Genomic DNA, 21,643 nt, shown 5'->3' with positions numbered 1-21,643 from the left:
CTTCAACCACTGCCCGAGCCGCATTCCGCTTGGCCTGTCGATACCTGTCGGCTGCCTCCGGAGTCCCACAGGCTAACCAAGCCCGATAGGACTCCTTCTTCAGCCTGGTGGCTCCCTTCACCTCTGGTGTCCACCATTTGGTTTGGGGATTACCACCACGGCAGGCACCAACCACCTTGCGGCCGCAGCTCAATGCAGCAGCTTCGGCAATGGAGACACTGAACATGGTCCATTCGAACTCAATGTCCCCAGTCTCCCTCGGAATGCTGTTGAAGCTCTGCCGGAGGTGTGCGTTGAAGATCTCGCGGACTGGGGCCTCTGCTAGACGTTCCCAGCACACCCTCACTACGCGTTTAGGTGCACCAGGTCTGTCCAGCGTCCTCCCCCGCCACCTGATCCAACTCACCACCAGGTGGTGATCAGTTGACAGCTCAGCCCCTCTCTTTACCCGAGTGTCCAGAACATATGGTCGCAGGTCTGCTGATACAATTACAAAATCGATCATCGACCTACGGCCTAGAGCGTCCTGGTGCCACGTGCACTTATGGACACTCCTATGTTCGAACAGGGTGTTCGTTATGGCCAAACTGTGGTTAGCACAGAAGTCCAATAACAGAGCACCGCTCGGGTTCAGATCAGGGAGGCCGTTCCTCCCAATCACGCCCCTCCAGGTCTCGCTGTCGTTACCCACGTGAGCATTGAAGTCTCCCAGCAGGACAACAGAGTCTCCAGGTGGAGCACCCTCCAGCACCCCCCCCCCCCGGGACTCTAAGAAGGCTGGGTACTCTGCACTGCCACTTGGCGCATAAGCGCAGATGACAGTCAGGACCCGTTCCCCGACCCTAAGGTGCAGGGAACAAACCCTCTCGTCCACCGGGAAAAACCCCAACGTATATTAGTACAATTTCATTTGATGTAATCCAATAGATTGGTCCAGACTTCATGTCCATGATGTGGTGGCCCACACAAACCACCTATTTGGCTAATAAAACTGAGCATGGATATCGTCACTGTGATGTATTGGCACTGGAGTCAGCATTTTTACATGGGAAAGTGGCATGTTTAGTTAACAGTTGTTTAGCAAGCAAGTGAGAGTGTTACAACTATCCTCATTCTCTAAATCTAAAGTAGCCACCTGACTCACTTTTGGAGCAGCCTCCAGTGGCAATTGGAGGAACTGCAGTTTATGGCACATCTGCATTGGCTTCATTTTTGAATCTTGGATGTTCCTGCTCGGAATGAACTAATGTTCATCAAGTAGATGTTGATTATTAATTTTAGGCCAACGCGACAACCGAAAATGTGAAAAAATATTTGCAGCTGTGTGTATGACTTTGCCTGGAAAATTTTCTTGTAGTTTCAGTAGAAGGCAGCTTAGTACTTTTTTTTTACCGGCCTTTGTTGGTATTTGTGCAGGTCTACAGCAGCTCGTGTGCGACACAAACACTGTGACACCACGTAGCAGCAGATCTGCAGCGTTACCACTGAACAGGTTTCAACGTGTTTTCACAGCTTTCTGAAAGCAGAATTTATTAGAGTGGAAGTGAAGCTCAGAGAGGAGAGACAGCAGAGGTACTGGGACAGTGTGTGTGTGTGTGTGTGTGTGTGTGTGTGTGTGTGTGTGTGTGTGTGTGTGTGTGTGTGTGTGTGTGTGTGTGTGTGTGTGTGTGTGTGAGTGAGTGATAAGCCAGCAGTGATACAGCAGTATTACATCATAGTGAGTTTGTGTGTCTTCATGGGGAAAATAACACGTGTATTTTAACTTGTGTGTACATCTACCTGCCGCTACTTCTGCTGCTGTGTGTGTGTGTGTGTGTGTGCTGTATTTGATAGCCAGTCTCTATTGTCCTTCATCTGACAGTGAGCTAGTTTCTCCCTGACAGTGAAACCATTCAGCACACACACACACACACACACGCATTTAATTTGTCCTTTATTTTCATTCACACACGCTGATTCACGTGTATTGATCAGTGAGATCACTGCTGCCTGTCGCTATGGTAACCCCTATCTGTCAGCTGACATTGTTTGTGTATAATTAGTCTGGAGGATCAGTCTGATTAACTGCTCCATCCATCACAAAAACACAGAGAGGAGAGCTGGCAGCTTGTTTTAAGGGCACGTTTCAATCTTTTCGTGTCTCTCTGGCAGGTTTCTGCAGTTTCAGTCAGCTTCTTATGGTCGAAGTCAGAAAACTGTGAGAAATAAAACGCCTCTAAGCAAAAGCTCCAAGTGAGTTAATGTAGTTAATACAGTTTAGTATTCAGGCCACAGAAATGTTACTTGTCACCACTTTTAACTCAAAACTAATTAATTCCACACATGTTATGATCAAATTATCACATCTGTCCACCTGAAAAATCCTAAAACCAGAAACAGCAACACCACAGACGTGTGATTGTGTCAGTGTTTCACCGCTAAGCTCCATGAAACACATTAAACTCTACCCACCGTGCTCCCTCTGTGGCTTCATCAGCTCATAAAGCTTTACACGTTAAGAAGAATAACATTTTACTTACTTGAACTGTCTGAGGTCAGAGCACCTCCCACCATCTTAAAGACATTATTTAACAGTTTGTTTCTCTTAGGAGTGACGCCCAGCTTTTCTCTCTTTGCTTTACAAGCTGGAGATTTATAGCACTCTCCCGAAGGCATCATCACAGTCTCATTATGGAGACGTGAGGATTATCTACAATGACATATGGATTTTATGAGTGTGGCTTCTTTTTTTGTAGAACTGTCGATCTGCCATGATCTGGATGTTTTTTTTCTCTCAAAAATTAACATTTTATAATTCTTTGAAGTCTTTCCATGTGTTTTTGACATGAGGATGGAAATCAAGAAAATAATAATAATGGATTGCATTTTATATAGCGCTTTTTGGGGCCCTCAAAGCACTGTACAATTCCACTATTCATTCACTCTCACATTCACACACTGGTGGAGGCAAGCTACAGTTGTAGCCACAGCTGCAGACGGGCAGACTGACAGAAGTGAGGCTGCCATATTACGCCATCGGCCCCTCTGGCCAACACCAGTAGGTGGTAGGTGAAGTGTCTTGCCCAAGGACACAGCGACCGAGAATGTCCGAGCCGGGGCTCGAACCGGCAACCTTCCGGTTGCAAGACGAACTGCCAACTCTTTGAGCCACGATCAAAGTTATTCATATAACTTATATATCTAAGTTACATAAATAAAAAGGCTAAAATATCTTACCACCATGCTTCTTTGTAATCGCAGACCGTAAGAGACGAGTTGAAGGTACTGAAGTCCCATGTCAACATTACAGTCTGTGCTGAAGGTTAATCCATAAGTTACAGTAGTTGTTAATTCTCGATCAACAAATCCATCAAGTATTTGTAGAGAATGTGATTATTCAGTGATACCAAGTGATACCAAGACGTGATACCATCAGTAAAGTTCACAAGGTAACTGCAGAACTCGAAAAACATAACTGATCTGAAGTCTGCTGGCAGAGAAGTAGCTTTATCTCTGTGGAAGTCATAAAGTTGGTTGTTGGTTGGTTTGAAGCCCAGTCCTGACTTTGTCCTCTTTCTTTCAGACACAGTGCAATTTGATGTTGCATTTATCAAATTGGAAATTAGTATAGTACACCAAAAGCAGAACAAAGGTTCATTTCCTGCAGTGGAAAGTGCCGTCTGCTTCAGATCTCTGTTTGGTTTTGAATATGAGAAAAAGGGCACTGCGTGGCTTTGTTGGCTTTGTGGGCTGTAGGCTGTTTGAATATGCCCTACATGCTTGTTGCTAACTTTGTCAAGAATGGTCTGTGAGTCAGAAATGAACATGTAGAGTTTAAGGAGTTTTAAGCAAAGAATGATTGAAAAAATTAAATTAAACGGCCATGTATTTTATTGCCTAGACGGTTCAATTCGATCAGAGGGTTCATTCGGAGGGAAAGGAACCTTAAAGAGACAGAATCTTCTTTGCATGATGGAGCTTTTACCTGCGTCAGTGCATGGGACGATGAGTTGTGTTGACAGACAGTGATTTCTGGAAGTGCTCCTGAACCCATGCATCGATTTCCATGACAGAATCATCTCTGTTTTTAATGCAGTGTCGCCCAAGGGACCACACATTTTCAGCCTTTTCTCTTGCACACAGAGATTTCTCCACCTGCACCTGTCACAGACAAAAACAGACTTTAGACTCACCACCGATGAGACTGAGCCTCATAATTCAGTGTTTTGTGTAATAAAGTAATGGTGGCTGCTGCAAACAGAGCTTGGCTGTTTCCGTATGAAAGCTGCATCAGGAGATTAGACCAGCTGACCTCAAACACCGGATGCCTACTGAATAAAGCGGCAGCAGAAGCTAATTTTCTTTTGCAGACCTGCCAAATTGCTTTTTTTTTTTAATGAAAATTGACTCAGATGGAGCAGATGTCTGTCTGTCTGTCTGTGAGCTTGAAAGAATCACTTTAGTTTAAAGAGTCCATTGGGAGTCATTGAAGTGAAACATTTTTGACTGAGCTTCAGAATCACAAGAGGGCAGCAGACTGACAGCACACTAACAAACACTAAGTTGGCATCAAAGTCAGATTAAAAAAAGAGCAAAATCTGTTTTTATTTTTCCTTCACAGTCGGACACAGACTCCTAATGTGTTGGTCAGTGTGATTGGTAATGTGTGTAAATAATTACACTGAACTTCAGTGCACCTGAACTTCTGTTTGATGGTGGCTGAAATACTAAAAACCACAATGCAGCATTATTTGAAACCCCTGTCCTTCTTCTGGTTGGCTTCACGGAGGCTTGTAGCCTGTAGGATGGTCTGTCAGATGATTTGATTATGACATTTAGCCTAGTCTTTTTAAAAAGCTAAACATTTAAGATACTGTACTGATGGGAGGATTGCACACCAACTTTTCTGGTGGCACCACCACAAGGTTCACAGTTGTGGCTTGGATATAGTTGTAGTTTAAAAGTAATCAAGAACTTTTGAATCAATTGCAGTAAAATTTGGATTCAAATATATTTTTTCTTCAGGATAAAGCCAGACTTTTTATCTATAGTTAACCTTAAAATTTAGGATCATGTCAAACTGCTGGCATTAACTTTGACATTAAACTTGAATTTAAACAGACATAACATTTCAATGACCACTGGCAGGTTAACACAGATCCTCTCTTCATCATGTTCCTGGGTGGGATATATTAGAGAGCAAATAAGCATTTTATGTTAGAAGAAGTGTTAAATGCAGTAAATGTAGGCAAATGTAAGGATTTGAGCAAGTGTGCAGCTCTTGTGGAGTGTTCCCAGTCTGCAAGGGTCAGCATCTGCCAAGCAGTCCAAGGAAGGAACAGTGGTGAACCAGCAACAGAGTCATAGTAGCCAAGGCTCACTGATGCATGTGGGGGAGTGAAGACTGGCCTGTGTGGTTTGACCCAACAGATGACCTGCTGTAGCTCAAACTGTTGAAAAATGTAATGCTTGTTCTGATACAACAGCATCAGAAGAGAAGGCAAGCTGGCGGAGGCAATGTGATTCTTTGGGCAGTCTTCTGCTATGAAAACTTGAGTTGTGCCATCCATGTGGATGTTACTTTAACATGTACTACCTACCTAAGCACTGTTGAAGACCATGTACACCCTTTGATAGAACAGGGATAATGCGCCCTGCCACAAAGCAAAAATGGTTCAGCAATGGTTCGAGGAGCACAATCATGAGCCTCCAACTCCAACTTCGTCTCAGTCCAGTCTAGCATTTGGGATGAGCTGGACCAACACGTCTGATTTATGGAGGCCCCATCTTGCAACTCATAGGTCTTAAAGGATCTGTTGCTAACATATTGGTGCAGATACCACTGCACATCTTCAGCAATCTAGTGGAGTCCATGCCTCAATTGGTCAGAGCTGTTTTGGCAGCAAACGGGAGACCAACAATAATAGCCAGTTGGTCATAATGTTATGCTGATTGATGTATAAGGGCAAGTAATACTTAAATGAGTGAAGCCAAAGCACTGAGAAACTCAGCACTTCAACCTAGATCTCGTAATGCCCCATGGCCCACTTTGGATTTGTGTACAGATGAGCATACAAGTGTTCGAGTCCATACTGCATGAATTAAAATGGATTTCATTAGAAGTCAGTCAATATGTTACACTGTGTTTTGGTGAAGGTGTGCAATGTTAAAGGGGGTAAAAAAAAGACAGAAGTGAAGCTGCTGTCACAGCTCTACAGGGAAAGAGCTGTGATTTTGCTTTTACCCACAGCTTGTCAGGAGCTGTGAGGCACAAAAAAAGAACCTCTTCTCAAGTACAAATTGCCATCTTCACCAAACAATAGATTCACTTTCGAAAGAGCAGATGATCATTTTAATCCCAGCAACAGTGATGAGTTGGAGTGTCTCTCACACACACTTTGTCAGCATGTCATCCTGCAGTGGTTCAGAGGTCAGCAGCCTGACCACTGCATTTATAATTCTATTAGTTTTGACCACCAGCTAAGACCTGCTGACCTTCATCTTAAGTTCAGTTCCAGTGTGGCCATGGTTCAAGTCCAGATGCCACTCTGGGGTCCCATGTCAGGTCTTTGCTGAATTTTTCCTAGCAAAGGGGGTTGTTACTTTTGTTCTCCACTTGTCCAGTTTTCCCTATTTTGCACCGAAGGATAGGGATTTTTTGGCTAATAGCCCATTCAGGCTTCCCAGTGAGGATTACTTTGCTGGTATAAAATTACTATTTTACTCCACTCAAACTGTGTAATCTTTGGCATTTGTCATCAATTCAGCTTAAGAAATGGGGATATTTTTTTATGTTTTTGTTTATGTGACAGGCTATTAATAACAAACTACATATGCAATTTAAAATTCAATCTTTAATCAATTTTCTGTTAAGTGCAGACACAACACTGGTTCATTCCTTTTTTAATGCCTGCTTTCCTATAAAAATGTCGAAAAAAAAAGACCAAAAAGCCTGCAGAACTCTTACTCAGGAGCACTTTAAAAGTTGCAAAATGTCTGGCTCCCTGGACACAAAATATAAAGAAATGCGGGGGGCTTGAGTAAACAGTCTGAATGAATAAATATTGCTACATGTCCATAGAAAAATATGTAAATTTGATTTAGGGTGAACTGTCCTTTATAAATAAATGATGCAGCTGCTCCAACCCCTGTCCAATAATGAGCCCACACTGATCATTAGACTGTGTGAAATACTGGAATCCACCTGAAGCAGAACATTTAACATTCTTGTATTTTTTTTTGCTTCCATCTACAGTCGATATTCTTGCTCACAGCTGTAAATCAATTTTTTTCTTGTTTTATATTTGAACCAAATCAACCAGACTCCATTGTTCTGTCTGGAGAGCAGAATATGAAGTCGACCTGATTCACTTATTTTGTCTGTAGATGTGACCCACCTAACACGGACCTGATTCCATTTGTTTTTTCGCAAATTTCGAAGAAAACATCTCTCAAATATAATTTTTCCTTTCTGCAGATATAAACTTAAACTCTCTCTGATTGTATTATTTCCCCTGAAGAGTTTAATATACACGCAGCGTTCTCCTGTTTGTATCTGTCAAATTTAATTTCCTTTTCTGTATAGATTTGAAAAAAAGTGGCTTAATTTCATTTTGTTCTCTGTAGAGCTGAGCATACACTAATTCCAATTTCCTTTCTCTGTATCTGTTTTTAGATCCATCTCAATTAAAATCAGCTTAATTCCATTTCTTCCTCTGTATTTGTCTTCAGATCCGTCTCTATGCTCGGCCAGATGCCATTTTGAGCGGAGCAGGGGACTACGCCCTCCACATTACTAAGAGGCTCCTCGGATTTTATCAGGACTACTTCAAAGTCCAGTACTCTCTGCCTAAACTAGGTAAGGCTGCTGACGTGCTGTCCTTCCTCTGACGTTATGTGGGCTCGTCTCCTTCATTGTCTTGCCAGGATCTGCTCAGTGTGCACCGCAGCTCTCTGACTGTGTGGAGATGAAGTAAAGTTGGGACGAAATACTTTGTTCTCCTGAAGTCTGATTTCCTGTCAGCTTTCATTAAATAAAAACCACACTGTGTACTTACCATCCCTCTGCCGATCCAAATTAGGAAAGGAAAAACAGCTTCCACTTCCTGGGTGTCTCATTTTAGGGAAGTCAGCCAACTCTTTGTCCTTTGTACAATTACTGTTAGGCTCATCAATTTTTACTCATATGGGGCAAAGAAAGCACACTGTCCTCCTTTTCCTTTTGTGTGTTGGGGGCTACAAAGAGAATAGGTCTGGGAATTGAACCTCAGCCAGTTCATGGCAGTTGTAGACATTAAGCACAGTCAGAGGGTATTTTTATTAAAGGAGAAAAGGGTTTGTCTTTACACGCATCAGAGTAAGATTTCAAAGTACTGAAGTTCAATGCCAACTTTGTCCCTTCATCCTTTATATTTTTAGACTCTGTTATATAACTGGTTGAATTACAGTAAAAGTGTAAAAAATGTGATTGCCTCACTACAGACATAAAATAGTTTAAATGCCCTGTAGTTAATTCTTTGAAGCTTCTGAATGGATTTGTATGGCAGTGACAGCTGACCTTGGTGCACTGCAGCTCAGACATGAAACTAAACTACAGTGTTTAAAATGCAAGCTGTAAGTGGCAGTGAAAGGACTTCTATCAGCTTGCATGACAATTATTTTTATTATTTTTTTTGAATTGATTAACACTGTTTTGTCCTCCGTGTTTAGATTGCTAACAGCTAAATGAGTGGAATAATGTAACTGAAGCTGAACCTGAAGTTGAAACAAGTTTGAAAGAAGTTTTGAATGAGGTGGTAAGATGACTTAATGACTTCAATGAAATCAGCACATAATGGAACTGAAGATAAAGCTAAAGTTGGAAGAAGGTGAAGTGGTAACAGTCTTCTTGTTGTAGTTTTTTTGAGTCACTTAAAAGTCAACGTTTTGTAGTTTTTCTGTATAAATTACTCAGGGGTTGAAGTGGCATCCTAACATTGAGAGTAGCTCTGATTAGTTGCCATGTGTTTGTTAGCTAGTCGAATATAAAAAGATATAACCAGACATTACAGAAGCTATCAGGATTTCTATACAGCATAAACTTAGTATAAAGACTTTTACACACTGGAAGTGTTAGGAGAAAAAAAACAACACAAAGTTCAGGATTTTTTTAATGTATATACACACACGTCACGTTTTTGCAACCCGAGACTGAAAAACTGAGATTCTGGTTTCACAAAGAGAAGACAGCAGGACGGAGTATTTCATGGTTTGAGCCCAGATTTGAAGCTGTATTGGCAGTTGGGACCACATCTGAGGAGGCAAACAGATCATTTCAGAGAGCCGATTAATCCAGAGCTGTCTCTAGCTGTGTATCGGAGGTAATGAAGTATTAATTAACTATTTCTATATCATTGTATATTCAGTACTAGAGCACGAACTACAGGTCAGTGTAAACAGCTGCATTTTTAATGCACAAAATAGTGACAAAAACTTAATGCATCCTGTGTGTAAAACTTTTTAGAGGTCTGTGTGTTCTGTGAGTAAATCAAATTGCATCATCAGTTTAAAGATAAATTCGCTAGCTGGGACCACACCCTCAGTTGAGCTGTACAATGGGTGATGGACTGTGGACTGATGCTGCGGTTTGGGGAAGGCCTCGGATGGGACTGGCAGCAGTTCCCGGGCCAGGTAGATCCCCATGTACTTTTACATGTAAAAGAAAAGAAGATGGGGGAGGGGGGTATGAAAAGCAGGTATTGGTGAAGGGGCATATATAGACTGAAGGGCAGATGGGGCATGGATGTGGGTGTGGTCCCACTCCTGAAATTAACCCTTTAGAGCCGATCGGAGCGGGAACGCTCTGTTATGCGTAACTATTTTTAAATCCCGGTAGCACTGCAACCACGTAAGCTAGCGCAAAAATTTTTTTTGCATATGAAACCGGAGGAGTTGTACTTACATATTGTGCCATCAGCTTGTCCTAGGTCACGGTTTCCTTCCACATAAAGCTTTGCAAAAACTGCATAAAAAGCGCTTTCAGGAACAAAAACATAATATTCCAGAAACACGCTTTGCTGGTCCGATCAGCTGTTCAAAACACTTCCTACGTTGGAATAGACGTCAGCGCGAACTTTTGCATTTCCGCCATTACCTGGCCGAAACCGGAAGTGACGTCATTTTCGCGGAAATGTAGTCTTTTTTGCGATCAGGGCCTCAGGGCCTATACTGCTCTTTTTAAAAGTTATCTTTGACTTTATGACTTTCTGTGTCGTTTCTGGGATGCTTAGGACTCATATTGCACTGTTGGAAATAGTTTATTTTGATGCATATGCTGCTTTTTTGCAAATTTGCAGTATAATATTTATTTTCGTTTTTCCTGCAGTGTATAAAAATTGGTGTATTTCAAAAATAAAACTATGAAGACACTCAAAATAAATTTCCTGTGGTGGGAAACTATTTTGTGCAACTTTTTTGTATTTACAGTTTTGAGGGATAAGCCTCTTAAATTTCTCTAACTACAAATATATGTTAAAAAATCAAAAACGATTTTCAATTTTTTTGTAGTTTATTGCACTTTTTTGCAATTTATGTAATTACTATGCACTTAATGAATACATATTATTAAAATCTGGGCTATAATGGTTGTATTGATGTATAGCAACTTGAAATGCTCCCAAAAATGGCTCCACAGCATGTAAAAATATAATATAAGCTCTGGCGGACTTGGTTCTATGGTAGGTCTTAAAGGGTTAAGATAAAATACCCCCACTTGATGTCTGCTACCCTTTAATGTAGCTTAACACTGACCATGAACATCACAGCCTGCTCTGCACCAGTCCAGCATAGTGCATTACTGCAGTCCTTACCACAATACTGTAAACCAACCAGTTTAGTCTGCAATGAACACTACTAAACCTGCCTATTCATCAAAATTTTAGTCACACAAAATTAGTATACCTCAGCTTTTGAGATGTTTGCTAAATATAAAGCAACACATTATGTTTAGATCAAATAGAAAAAAATATCCAAAACTACAAAACAATACTTGTTGGGCTGTCCTTGCCTTTTAAAATGATTTAGTGCACCTCTTACCATGCCATCAACTGGAGGTAATGCCAGGCTTCAACACATGAAAAATTAACTGGCTTGGCAGTATCATGCATTAATCTGCCTATCAGATTTAATTGTGCATTAATTGAAGGTGTTGGAACATCATTCCAGGTCGTTCCAGCCCACTTTAACACCTAGTGTGGTCATAATTGCTGGATAAGAGGAACTTAATGGAATTCAAATTGAACCTTTAGTTGAAGAACTATAAACGTGGAGGTGGTGGCAAAAGCTGAAAACATATGTATGATAGCTCATGTTATTAAAAGATGAAAATTAAAGTGTTGTCAAGCCATTTTTCAAATGCTGAGAGGAGATGAAGAGTCAGCTCAGATGCGCAATAAATCAAAGAAATCTATATATTTGAATTTTAGATTCCTCACTGCCACTTTGTCTGTTTGTTGTTGTTGTTGTTGTTGTTGTTGTTGTTGTTTTTTATTGTAAAATGAAACAAAATGATCAAAAGTAATGAAAAGAAGAACTAGTAGCTAGAAATGTCCAGAAAATTTTAGGTTTTGGTATTATGTGCAAGTTTTGAAAAGGGATGTTGCTCCAAAGATTGTCCATGGGTTGCAAATGAAGTGTTGCATCTCAAGTGCAAACTGAATAACCATGAGTTTGTTCCAGATGCAGATAGTGGTAGATTGAAGCAGAGACACACAGCGAGATGGCAGCCAAATATGTGACCTCCAGTCCAGTGTGTTTTGCATAAAAGAACTCTTCAGTATACAGCCCAGAATTCAGAAAAGGTCTGGAGGCTTTCCAGTGGTGTATAAGATGTCTTATCTGTGGGCACAGCAGAATTCTGCAATTTGCATTCAGAAGGAAATTGCTCTAAATCTGATTTAAATTTTACTCAGACATTATGGATTAAGTGAAGCGAGCTCCAAATGAGAGCCAGGGTTTGTCTTTAAAATATTTTTAACTTTTTCATAAGAATGTAGTGGGAGCCAGTGGTGCTGTGCTGCATTTGAGATTTTCTGTCATAATTCAGTTTTTTTTTAAATTCCAAAAAGATGTGTCGAGTGAAGGGTAACAGAGACCATATTGTATTAATCACTGCCAAGAAACACTGTAGTGCTCACAAATGCCTCTGCATTGTTCTATAGTCTTGGTAAAAATAATAAATGATAACATAATAATTTAATTATAAACACTTGGAATTAAATATATGTGTGCTTCCTAGAATTAACTGTACATTCATTTTTATATATTGTCACTTGGTCAGACAAACGTCTGGCTATGAAATTGACTTCTTTCTCTTGATACCCTTTCTGACACAGCTGTCTCAGATATGATGGTGTCACTTCAGTTACCTGTGTTTCCAACCCTCAGACACACCTGCCTGAGGGCTGTCAAACCCTGCTGCTATAAACGGTCCACCGTCATATTAAAATTAAGACTTTATGTCTGTGTGAATTTAAAAAAGTCCAATCAAAATCCACTAAATTGCAAAGAAAGTTTACTTTAAGTGCAAAGATGATATAGATATGTCCACCATCACTAGTCTGTAGTGATATTATCTGACTAAACATACTATCAAACTGTCTCCTGAGGGCTTTTCCTTCAAGATGGATTCATGTTTCAGCGTGCTTTGATAAATAAAATGTTCAGTTAAAGGATAACATGAAGCTTTGATCTTTATTTTGACAATATGGTTTGATTCATGGTTCATGTTGTGCTTGATTTTCCTTTGCTGTTATGTTACTGACTGACCTTCTTTTCAACATCCTGTCTGTGTCTTCCTGTCTGCACCCTTTACACTCACACTGTAAAACTGAATAAAAAGTATAAGGGAGAAATGAGTACCAAAGTAAAACAGGAAGTAACTAATATAAAGGTTAGACAGTGGCACTTGTTGAAGGCCTATACCCACATAAGGTGTGGTGTGGTATACAGCAAACAACCAAATGTGTGAGTGCTCACCACTGTACTGTGCTTTCACTCACCAGTCATTATAAAAACAAATCCAAAAAACTAACTCCTAAAGTCAAAGTAATTCTAAGCTTATACCAAAATAAAGTTCTCTTTTTTAGAGTGAGGACAGCTGTCATGCTTTGCATAATTGACTTGGAAGCTTGTTTTTAATCAAAGCATGCCACTTTAAAGTGTTTCAAGTGTCATGTCAACACATTTGAATATTTTTGCTTGGCATTTTAATGCTAGTCAGTATTTTTCCTCTGCTTTACCAGAAACATGAGCTGACTGAATCAGTCAGTTGAAACTTTATAGCAGTATGAGCCTTTTTCGTCTGTGCGTCCTGGGCTTTCCTCCTATAAAACCTTCAGCCTTTCTGCAGCAGTATATATGTGCAGCCATATTTGCTATGTAGCTGTGCTATTTGCTATGCTTCTTCCTGCCCAGATTAATGAATCCTCTCAGAACAGTCAAATTTCATCTCATCCTCCTTCTTCTTTTCTTCTCGTGTCTTTATAATTGTTTGTGTTTTATTCTTCTGACCTGCTAGAATCAATTAGTTGTGTTACAGCGGTACATTTCTTTTTTCCTCTCTTCACCCAAACAAGCTAATGTGATCACTGAGGCTCCATATTGTATATGTCAGACACTTTCTTGCTGTCTACATTCATCCATCACATTAGAAATTCACTTTCAGTCAAAGCTTCCTGTTTGTTTTCATCGCCTCAGATTAGGCCTGACATTTAATTCCACCCTCCCTGACCTTTACAGTGATATTAGCAGCATTAACGAGCTGCCCCATGCTGAGTTAAAGGTGATGTCACATCCTGTGGTCCAGACCTGGCTGCACAAAAGTGTCAGGTTAAAAGCTTGAACCTCTTTGATGTCAGGTTGTGAGGAACGGGTTTTATTGGCCTCCCGAATCTGTCTTATCTTTTATATAATGTAACAGAAACGAGGTTTTCATACGACAGTAACGATGTAATTGAAACTAACTGTAGAAGGTAATGAGGAGTAATGAAGAGTAGCATGTAAAACAAAACAGGCAGATAAGTCTGCATCATGTGCATTGTAGCATGTGCATTAAGTTAATTCCAGATACTGCAGTCCACCTCAAGGCACTTGCATGGGTATATTATATATGTATATTGAAAGCATATGGCTTTCACAGGGATTCAACAATAGAGTGAGGACATTTAATGAAGGGAAAGATAAATATGGAGTGATGTGAAACAAAGGCTCCCCTGTCAGAACCAAGGAAGATGCAGTTTATAGGTGGAGCATGAGACCCCTGGGCTAGCAGTGACTGCAGCATGATGACAGTAAAAGATGCACCAGAGATCTTGTAAGCAAAATTGTAATTTAACTTGGAAGTTAAGTAATTGTCTGATGGAATACCATGTACAGAAAAAATTATCCGGTGCGGATAAAGTCATACAGTGTGTCTTAATTTGAGTACTCCCATTAGTACACATCATGCAATGGAGACTGTATCCTATGTGCGTACTTGTCTAGCTGATGAATTTTAATAAGGACTAGTATTTCTGAAACAGTGATTTGTACACCTAGAGGAACATTTGCGAGGCTTGACTATGATTGCCGTACCAGCCAGGAGCATTATGGGTGGGATTCAGATTTAAGCAATGTTCACACTGGAATTTTAGCCGACCCGAGAGTGATTCTTTTCTGAAGTGTTCTCTCATATCTGTGTTTGAGACACTGTGAATTTTTAAAAACTTATCTTAAGTCCACAGTAAACCCACATTTTCCATCATGCCTAGTTGTGCAGGATAGAAGTTGATAGAGAAAATATGTTTCAGCCGGTTAGCGTGTTGTCACTGTGATCCTGAACAACAGTCAGACTCTCATACGGATGAAGAGTCACCCGAGGGCTGTTGTGTTACTGTGCCAAACAGTAGTCCAGAAATCCCCAGATGTCCTCCCAGTTCACTGTTTTGAAGTTTTGAAAACTCATATTAGATCCAAACTCAAGTGTCAGCTGTGGTAAATACACGAGTGCAAAGAGAGCAAAGCCTCTGTGTGAATTCCTCTTTGATTTGACTTTCTGTTTTAAATTGAGTCAGATATTTCCTGTATGTGAATGAAAGTAAATGTGTGTGTGTGTGTGTGTGTGTGTGTGTGTGTGTGTGTGTGTGTGTGTGTGTGTGTGTGTGTGTGTGTGAGAGAGAGAGAGAGAGAGAGGGACATAATGCGTGTGTGTCAGCAGCGACTGAATGCAGTCTTCCATTAAAAATGAGTTTTGTGGGCGTTCCCCCGTTCATCTACATATAAGCACGTAATCATGGAGTATGTGTCCATTCATACTGATGATGACATCAGTTTTTACCACAGTTTGCCTCTAACCCCGTCCTACTGTTGCCATCTTTCTGTCTTTCTGTGTGTGTGTGTGTGTGTGTGTGTGTGCATGGTCCCAAAGCCTCAGGGCTCCATCTGTTGTCATGCAGGGCATCAAGCTCCCCTGAGAGAGCGAGAGAGAAATGATGAGCTGAGATACAAATTTAAAGGGACAGAGGGAAAACTGCTCTGCACAGACCGATGACAGGCCATAAAAACAGAGTAATAGCAGGAATAATTTTGGCTAGTTGTCCTGTTAGAGACAAGCGTTAAGATGTCAGTCTGTCTGTCCAGCTCTTCTTCTGCTTCACATATTCCAACATCTACAGCTAAAAAAGTACAGAATGTATCTGTTGGATGATAATTAACCCAAACAGTGTCTTTACTAGCTGGATAAATTCTGGATATAATGTATATGGACATCATGGAACTCAGAGCTGTTGGGTTGTGGTTAGATTGGACCATGGTTTTAGTCACATATAAATATCAGGAATCATCCTTGCATTTCCTGGAAGTTTCCACAAAAACTATGGCATCACTTTAATACAGTCCACTGTTGGTAGCGTAGTTTTATGCACAAATCAGACACTACTAAAATTATGTTTCCTGTTTGTGCTTTAAAGTAGGTGTAGAAAACGTGATCATTGGAGAAACAACTGTACATTTAAAGGATAAAAAAAATGGTGATCCAAGTATTTTGCAAAGTGTGGTGAGCCAAATGACTGGCAAATGAAACTAAAGAAGTAACATTATTGGTGACATTAGCACAGATTTTAATCCAGCTGTGTAAAACCAATACAATTCAAGCATAGCTACTTCAGAAAGGTCACAGAGTCTTGACACCCTTACATTCATCCAGCTGGCAATTCTTATAGAAGATGCTTCAGTCCACTCACAGCTGCATTTGTCAATATTATATAGTTTTGCAGTATAATGGCCATGGTTAGTTCCTTGGAGCTACGTTACAAAATATATCTGAGTTCTAGGATTGATTGTCATCTTTCCAATTTTTAAAATCCTCTCTAAGTTTGGATGCTAATGTTTGTAAACTTCCGTCTATTGAATTATAAAGACTGTCCATTGACTTGCATTTGCGTTTGTCCTACTTAGAGCAGACCATCATCTATGTGTTCTACCTGTGTATTGTCACCAGGGGGCACTGTCAAAGATGTTGAATAACTTGTCTGTGTGCTTCTCTTGCTTGTATTTGTGTTTTTGTTGGCCGATTAGCTGAGTTCCTGCTGTGGAGAAGACTAAAGTAATAATATAGTTGTTAAAAAAAAGTTTGTGTTGTTATTTCTGTTTTTTTATCTTTAATGTTTTTTGTGGTCATCATTTTTATGGTGCACCCTGCTGACACTCCTGTACTGCACACAGATGTGTCTGTTTAGTTTGCATGCCCATAACCCTTCACTCTGTTTACCTGCTCAAACTGACAGAAGTGTGATACCCGAAGTATGGAATTCCACTTTAGGCCATTAGCTGCTGCATTTCACAAATATTTACCAGTTGTCAGAGATGTGGGTGTGAATTCTTATTTATCTTTATAAATATACCATCCGAATTCTTAATGTGCACTTCATGGAGCTGTATTGACAGTGCAGATTATGCACAATAATGTGAAGTTTAAATACCAAAGTATGGAATTTGAGACACAGAAAAAGTTCCCATATAAGGAATCTTTCTTACTTTTTCATAGTTTTTGTTTTCTTTTATAAAAGAGTGGTATTTATTACGAAAATGTTTACTTTTTTGGCCAAGTTGCTAATTGTTACTTTTCAAACATGGCAAGTAACAACAATGGATGACGTTCCCAACAAATCCCAACGTTAACATGAGACATACTTTATATTTCACATGCTTGTAATTTAAAAAAAAAAATCATCTGTACAGTAAACTTATCAAATAAATAGATCTTCTTCCAGTGCAAAGATTTTACTACATAAAACTGGACTTGAGTAAATGTACCTGGCTGTGGTTTCACTGGTGCATAATTTCACTGAAGCTATACAACTCACTTCAAATATGGCCTCCAGCTCTAAGCAAGGACCAAGTTACACCTGCTCAGGGAAAACGTCTGGCTACATCAGTGGTTCCCAAACTTTTTTTGCTTGGCCCCCTTTGTTTTACAAGAAAAAAATGTCTCTCTGTGCAAAATGGGTTTAAAAACATAAACAACTGTGGGATACTGTTAGTCCGTGATTTGAACCGGGGGAACACATTGTGGCAGGATCAGCCTGATATTATTTGGATCCCACTGTAACTTTACTGTATAACGAGCTAACATCTCCAAAATGTCAGGAGTAGTTAGTCATTACAAGAAGTGTTTGTGAACTACAAATCAAGAATGTGGGATACTGTTTGTCCCTGATTTAAACAGCCCAGCGCTGCTCCCGCCGCAGGGAAAACCAATTATGCAGGGGAGACCTACCTTGGCACTTGTGCAGGTGAAGCCAAAGGGAAGACATGCTTCACCATATTTTCTAGTCTTTGTCTTAGAATGAACTTGGTTTGGAAACATATTCAGGTATGCTTTATCTCCTGCTTTGCGTTTGTGTGGCCGCCCCGCGCTAGCAGTGTCCAAGCGTGGTTTTTTTGCCCCTTTTCATACCACGCCCCCCCCCCTGCAATGGCTCTGCGCCCCACCCAAAACCCCTAGGGGGTGGGCCCCACACTTTGCGAAGCTCTGGGCTACATCATGTCTGAATTTTAAGTTACCACATTGACCTCAAGCAGAGTGCCAGCTGAAGTTACACACAGATGCAACAACAGCTGCAAAATTCAAGTTTTAGGAAGCTTAGCCAATCAGATGTTGTTTCTCATGATAACAACAGATGGGTTATCTCTGCAAACACTGACTGGATTCAGAGTGTGCAAAATGCTTCACACACAGTAGAAATCCATTAGTGACTTTCTGAATTTTTTAATATTTCAAAGGATCCAAGTGAAGGTTATAATCTCAAAAGCCTAAATCTAATGTTGCTTCAGCAGATGTCAGGTGCAGTCTCTGTTCTGTACTGCTGAACTTCAGAAGAAGCAGGATGGAAAAGCCACAAACCTTTTATTCCACCCATCCATCTATCCACTTCTGCTTGTCCAATTCAGGGTGGAGATGTGGCTGGAGCCTATCTCAGCTGTCATAGGACGAGGGGAGTGGTACACTGTAAACAGGTCATCAGATAGATGCTGAAATTTACACCTATGACTAGTTTAGAAACACCAGTTGACCAACCATGAATGTCTTTGGACAGCACAGATCATTGCTTCATATCAACAAGGTCCTGGGTTTGAATCCACTGGCCTGACACATTCAGCTATGTGGAGTTGCATGTTCTCCCTGCGTCTGTGTGAGTGGATACTCATTCCACGAATTTTTCATTATGTGATGATTCAGAGCGTTCTCACTCCCGAGGCGTAACATGTCGACGTTTTGTCACGTCCCGCGGCGTTCCTGAGGAACGCGAAAGGAGACCTTCGGCGTTCTTATGGTACGCGGCGGGTTATGGCTGGAATCCAGTGCAATGACGCTCCCGCGGGAGTAGACGTTCCAGCCCTGTATTCCAGCCCTAAACCTAACCTTATCCCTAGCCCTGACCATAACCTTATTCCTGACCTTAACCAGGACTTTAATGATGTTAAATAGCGTGTTTCTAAGCGATTTGAAGAATAAGAGCGAACATGTGTAGGTTCAGTCCAGACGGTTCTCATATTTCCTCTTTTTCCGAGGTCGTCATTTAGGAACGTGGTGGGTAGCCGAAAACGTAATATGGTGACGATTTGTCACTTAGCGTAAAATGTTACGCTTTGGGAGTGAGAACGGGTTGGATGATTACATACCAAGAGTAAGGCTACGTTCACACTGTAGGCGAAAGCGCATCAAATCCGATTTTTTGACCCTATGCGACCCATATCCGATCATGGTCTGACAGTGTGAACGGCACAAATCTGATATTTTCAAATCTGATCTGGGTCATTTTCGTATGTGGTACTGAATCCGATACATATCCGATGTTTTAGAAAGCGACTGCTGTTTGAACGGTCATGTCGCATTAAATCCGTCTTTTACGTCACTGACACAAGACAGACGCCAATTATCAGCTCCGGAGACGCGCCCGATAAGACATCGCGAACGCTTCCTGGCCATCCAGCATAGATGTCAGTGAAACTGTTGGGAAGACAACGTTGGAGAAACGTGAACATTTTATTTGTACTGTATAATCTGCAGATTCTGACAGAAATCTGCAACTATCCTTTGAAGCACCGCTCCTCTCTAAAACAGCAATAAGGATCATTATTAGGTTATTTACATTATTATGTAAATAACAAAATAACTTAAAGCAAAAATTGGGAAACGTGAAGTCCGAAGTCTTTATATTAAGGGCCACCTGTCAAACAATATTGTTTGCTCTGGGTCTAAACAGAGCGCGTTGTGTATGACGTCTTCTTTTGCGCATGCAGGCCGCTTTGAGCGTTCACACTAGAGCGCGTTTGCTGTCACATTTTATTTGTAGTGTGAACGAGCAGACAAAAAATCGTATTTGATCAAAAAATCTGAATTGAGTATTAAGACCTGCAGTGTGAACATACCCAAAGACCCCCCGGCAGATTCAGACTCACAACAGTTCAAAGGTTTTATTTACAATCTCAGGGTTAAATAGCAAAGTCAGCTCAAGTGAAATTTTTCACTAAGAGGAGCAGGCAGCTTGCAATCTTTCAGTGACGCTGGAAGGGTATTTACAGAGTTCCCAGTGAAAACTGAAGTTAATCCACGAGACAAGGTTCCAGCAAACTAAGTGGAGCCCACCAAGAGCCTCATAGGAGAGGAGGCGAGAATGTGAATCACAACCAGGAAATTATTGCGAACATTTAGACTTTGGAGCCCAACGTGAAGCAAGCGGAACAATCTGGCAATGAATGGAAGGAAAGCCCTCCTTAAGTACTGATCATCATTACTGATAATGATGCAGGTGTGATTGGGGCTTCCAATCACCAAAAAGGAGAAGCATGACACACTAAAGTAATCAATCTAAGTCAAGTATCTATCTTTTTAACTTTTTAACTTCAAGTATCAAGTATTTCCCAAAACAATCACAGGTAAAGGCTACAAATAAATCATATTTAACTTACATGAGTCTCTCCTTCTTCTTACTGTTCCCCAAAGAATGGTTCAGAGGGAAACTCAGTCGGTCACAGCAGTGCTGCTGCCTCGGCCTAGTTCTGCTGTAGATCTCTTGCATTTCAAAGGAAGTTCTTCCTCCCCACTGTTTCCAAGTGCTGGTCACGGGGATTGTCTGAATGTAGTGTTTACTTTACAGTTCAAAGACCTTGAAGCAACTGTTTTTGTGAACACATAATACCTTTTGTGCCTGTTGAGCATGAAAATCTGGTTTCTTGGGTAAAGTTGAAACTTTGACTCCTGGCCTCATAGTTACTGACGTACAGTGTGACTTCCCTGCCTGTCTGCCAAACAGTCCATCACTTCTACCACAAAAAGGCAAAGAAGCAGAAATCTGATTAGATTTCATTTGTGAAGAAATGCTCTGGAGGAGTGAGGAGAGGCTTTAGATGATGTATTTTATTATTAAGTCAAGTTTTAAAATCCTAGTCCGGCCGAGGTTTAAAATTTACACACCTATACCTTTTTTATTTGTTCCCCTCCTCTATTTCTTCACTTCCTTTACTTCACTTTCTTGTTGCTTGCAAATGAAACCCAGAGATACTTGAGCTCTTTCACTTTCAGCCCGAACCCAGTCCCACCCTGGGAGTTATTTTTTCCTCTCGTTCTTTTCAATTGTGAAGTCGAGATAACTAAAGAAGCGATAAGGGGCCTCTCCGGGCTTCCGTAGGAATTTATTTGACTGTTCCAGCGGAGCAGAAATCTTGCCGCAGCAGAGTGAGCAGAGGCTCAGGTGATCCGACTGTCAGGAGAATTACACTGAATATCTGAGTGTGTCTGAACGTGTGTGTGAACACGCCAAGTGGACTAATGTGCTCTGTTGAGTTCTGGCTCCATCTGGGATCCACAGAGAGACAGCACCGCCTGAGGTCCAGCACACGCGCCGAAACACACAAACCTACATTCCTCCACTTCTGTATCTTTTCATCTTTTCTTTCGGTCTTTCGTTTTCTTCCTCTTTGTCCCTGGCTCTTTCTCTCATGCCGTCGCCTCGGGGTGACACACAACAGCAGATGGACTAGACTAAAACGCTCACATGACCACGAGCACATATATTAAATCGCACACACACACACTCACTCACACACACACACACACACACACACACACACACACACACACACACAC

At 40.9% G+C, this 21,643-nt stretch overlaps 1 protein-coding gene across 2 annotated transcripts in view; it reads left to right on the top strand.

The window, feature by feature from the left end:
• The window catches only part of LOC147310011 (thyrotropin-releasing hormone-degrading ectoenzyme-like), a 287,532-nt gene that overhangs the window by 97,283 nt on the left and 168,606 nt on the right, over positions 1-21,643 (top strand). For both annotated transcript variants that reach the window (XM_086270080.1, XM_086270081.1), the window contains exon 4: positions 7,711-7,837. In XM_086270080.1, the coding sequence (XP_086126206.1) occupies positions 7,711-7,837 (127 nt within the window). The remainder of the gene's footprint in view (positions 1-7,710; positions 7,838-21,643) is intronic.

Source organism: Aulonocara sp. 'chitande type north' Nkhata Bay, linkage group LG17 (assembly GCF_057382095.1).
Source record: "Aulonocara sp. 'chitande type north' Nkhata Bay isolate Kocher_YH1m ecotype deep benthic linkage group LG17, A_spYH_male_GT1.1, whole genome shotgun sequence".
Classification (NCBI taxonomy): domain Eukaryota; kingdom Metazoa; phylum Chordata; class Actinopteri; order Cichliformes; family Cichlidae; genus Aulonocara; species Aulonocara sp. 'chitande type north' Nkhata Bay.
This window is presented reverse-complemented; position numbering and strand designations above follow the sequence as displayed.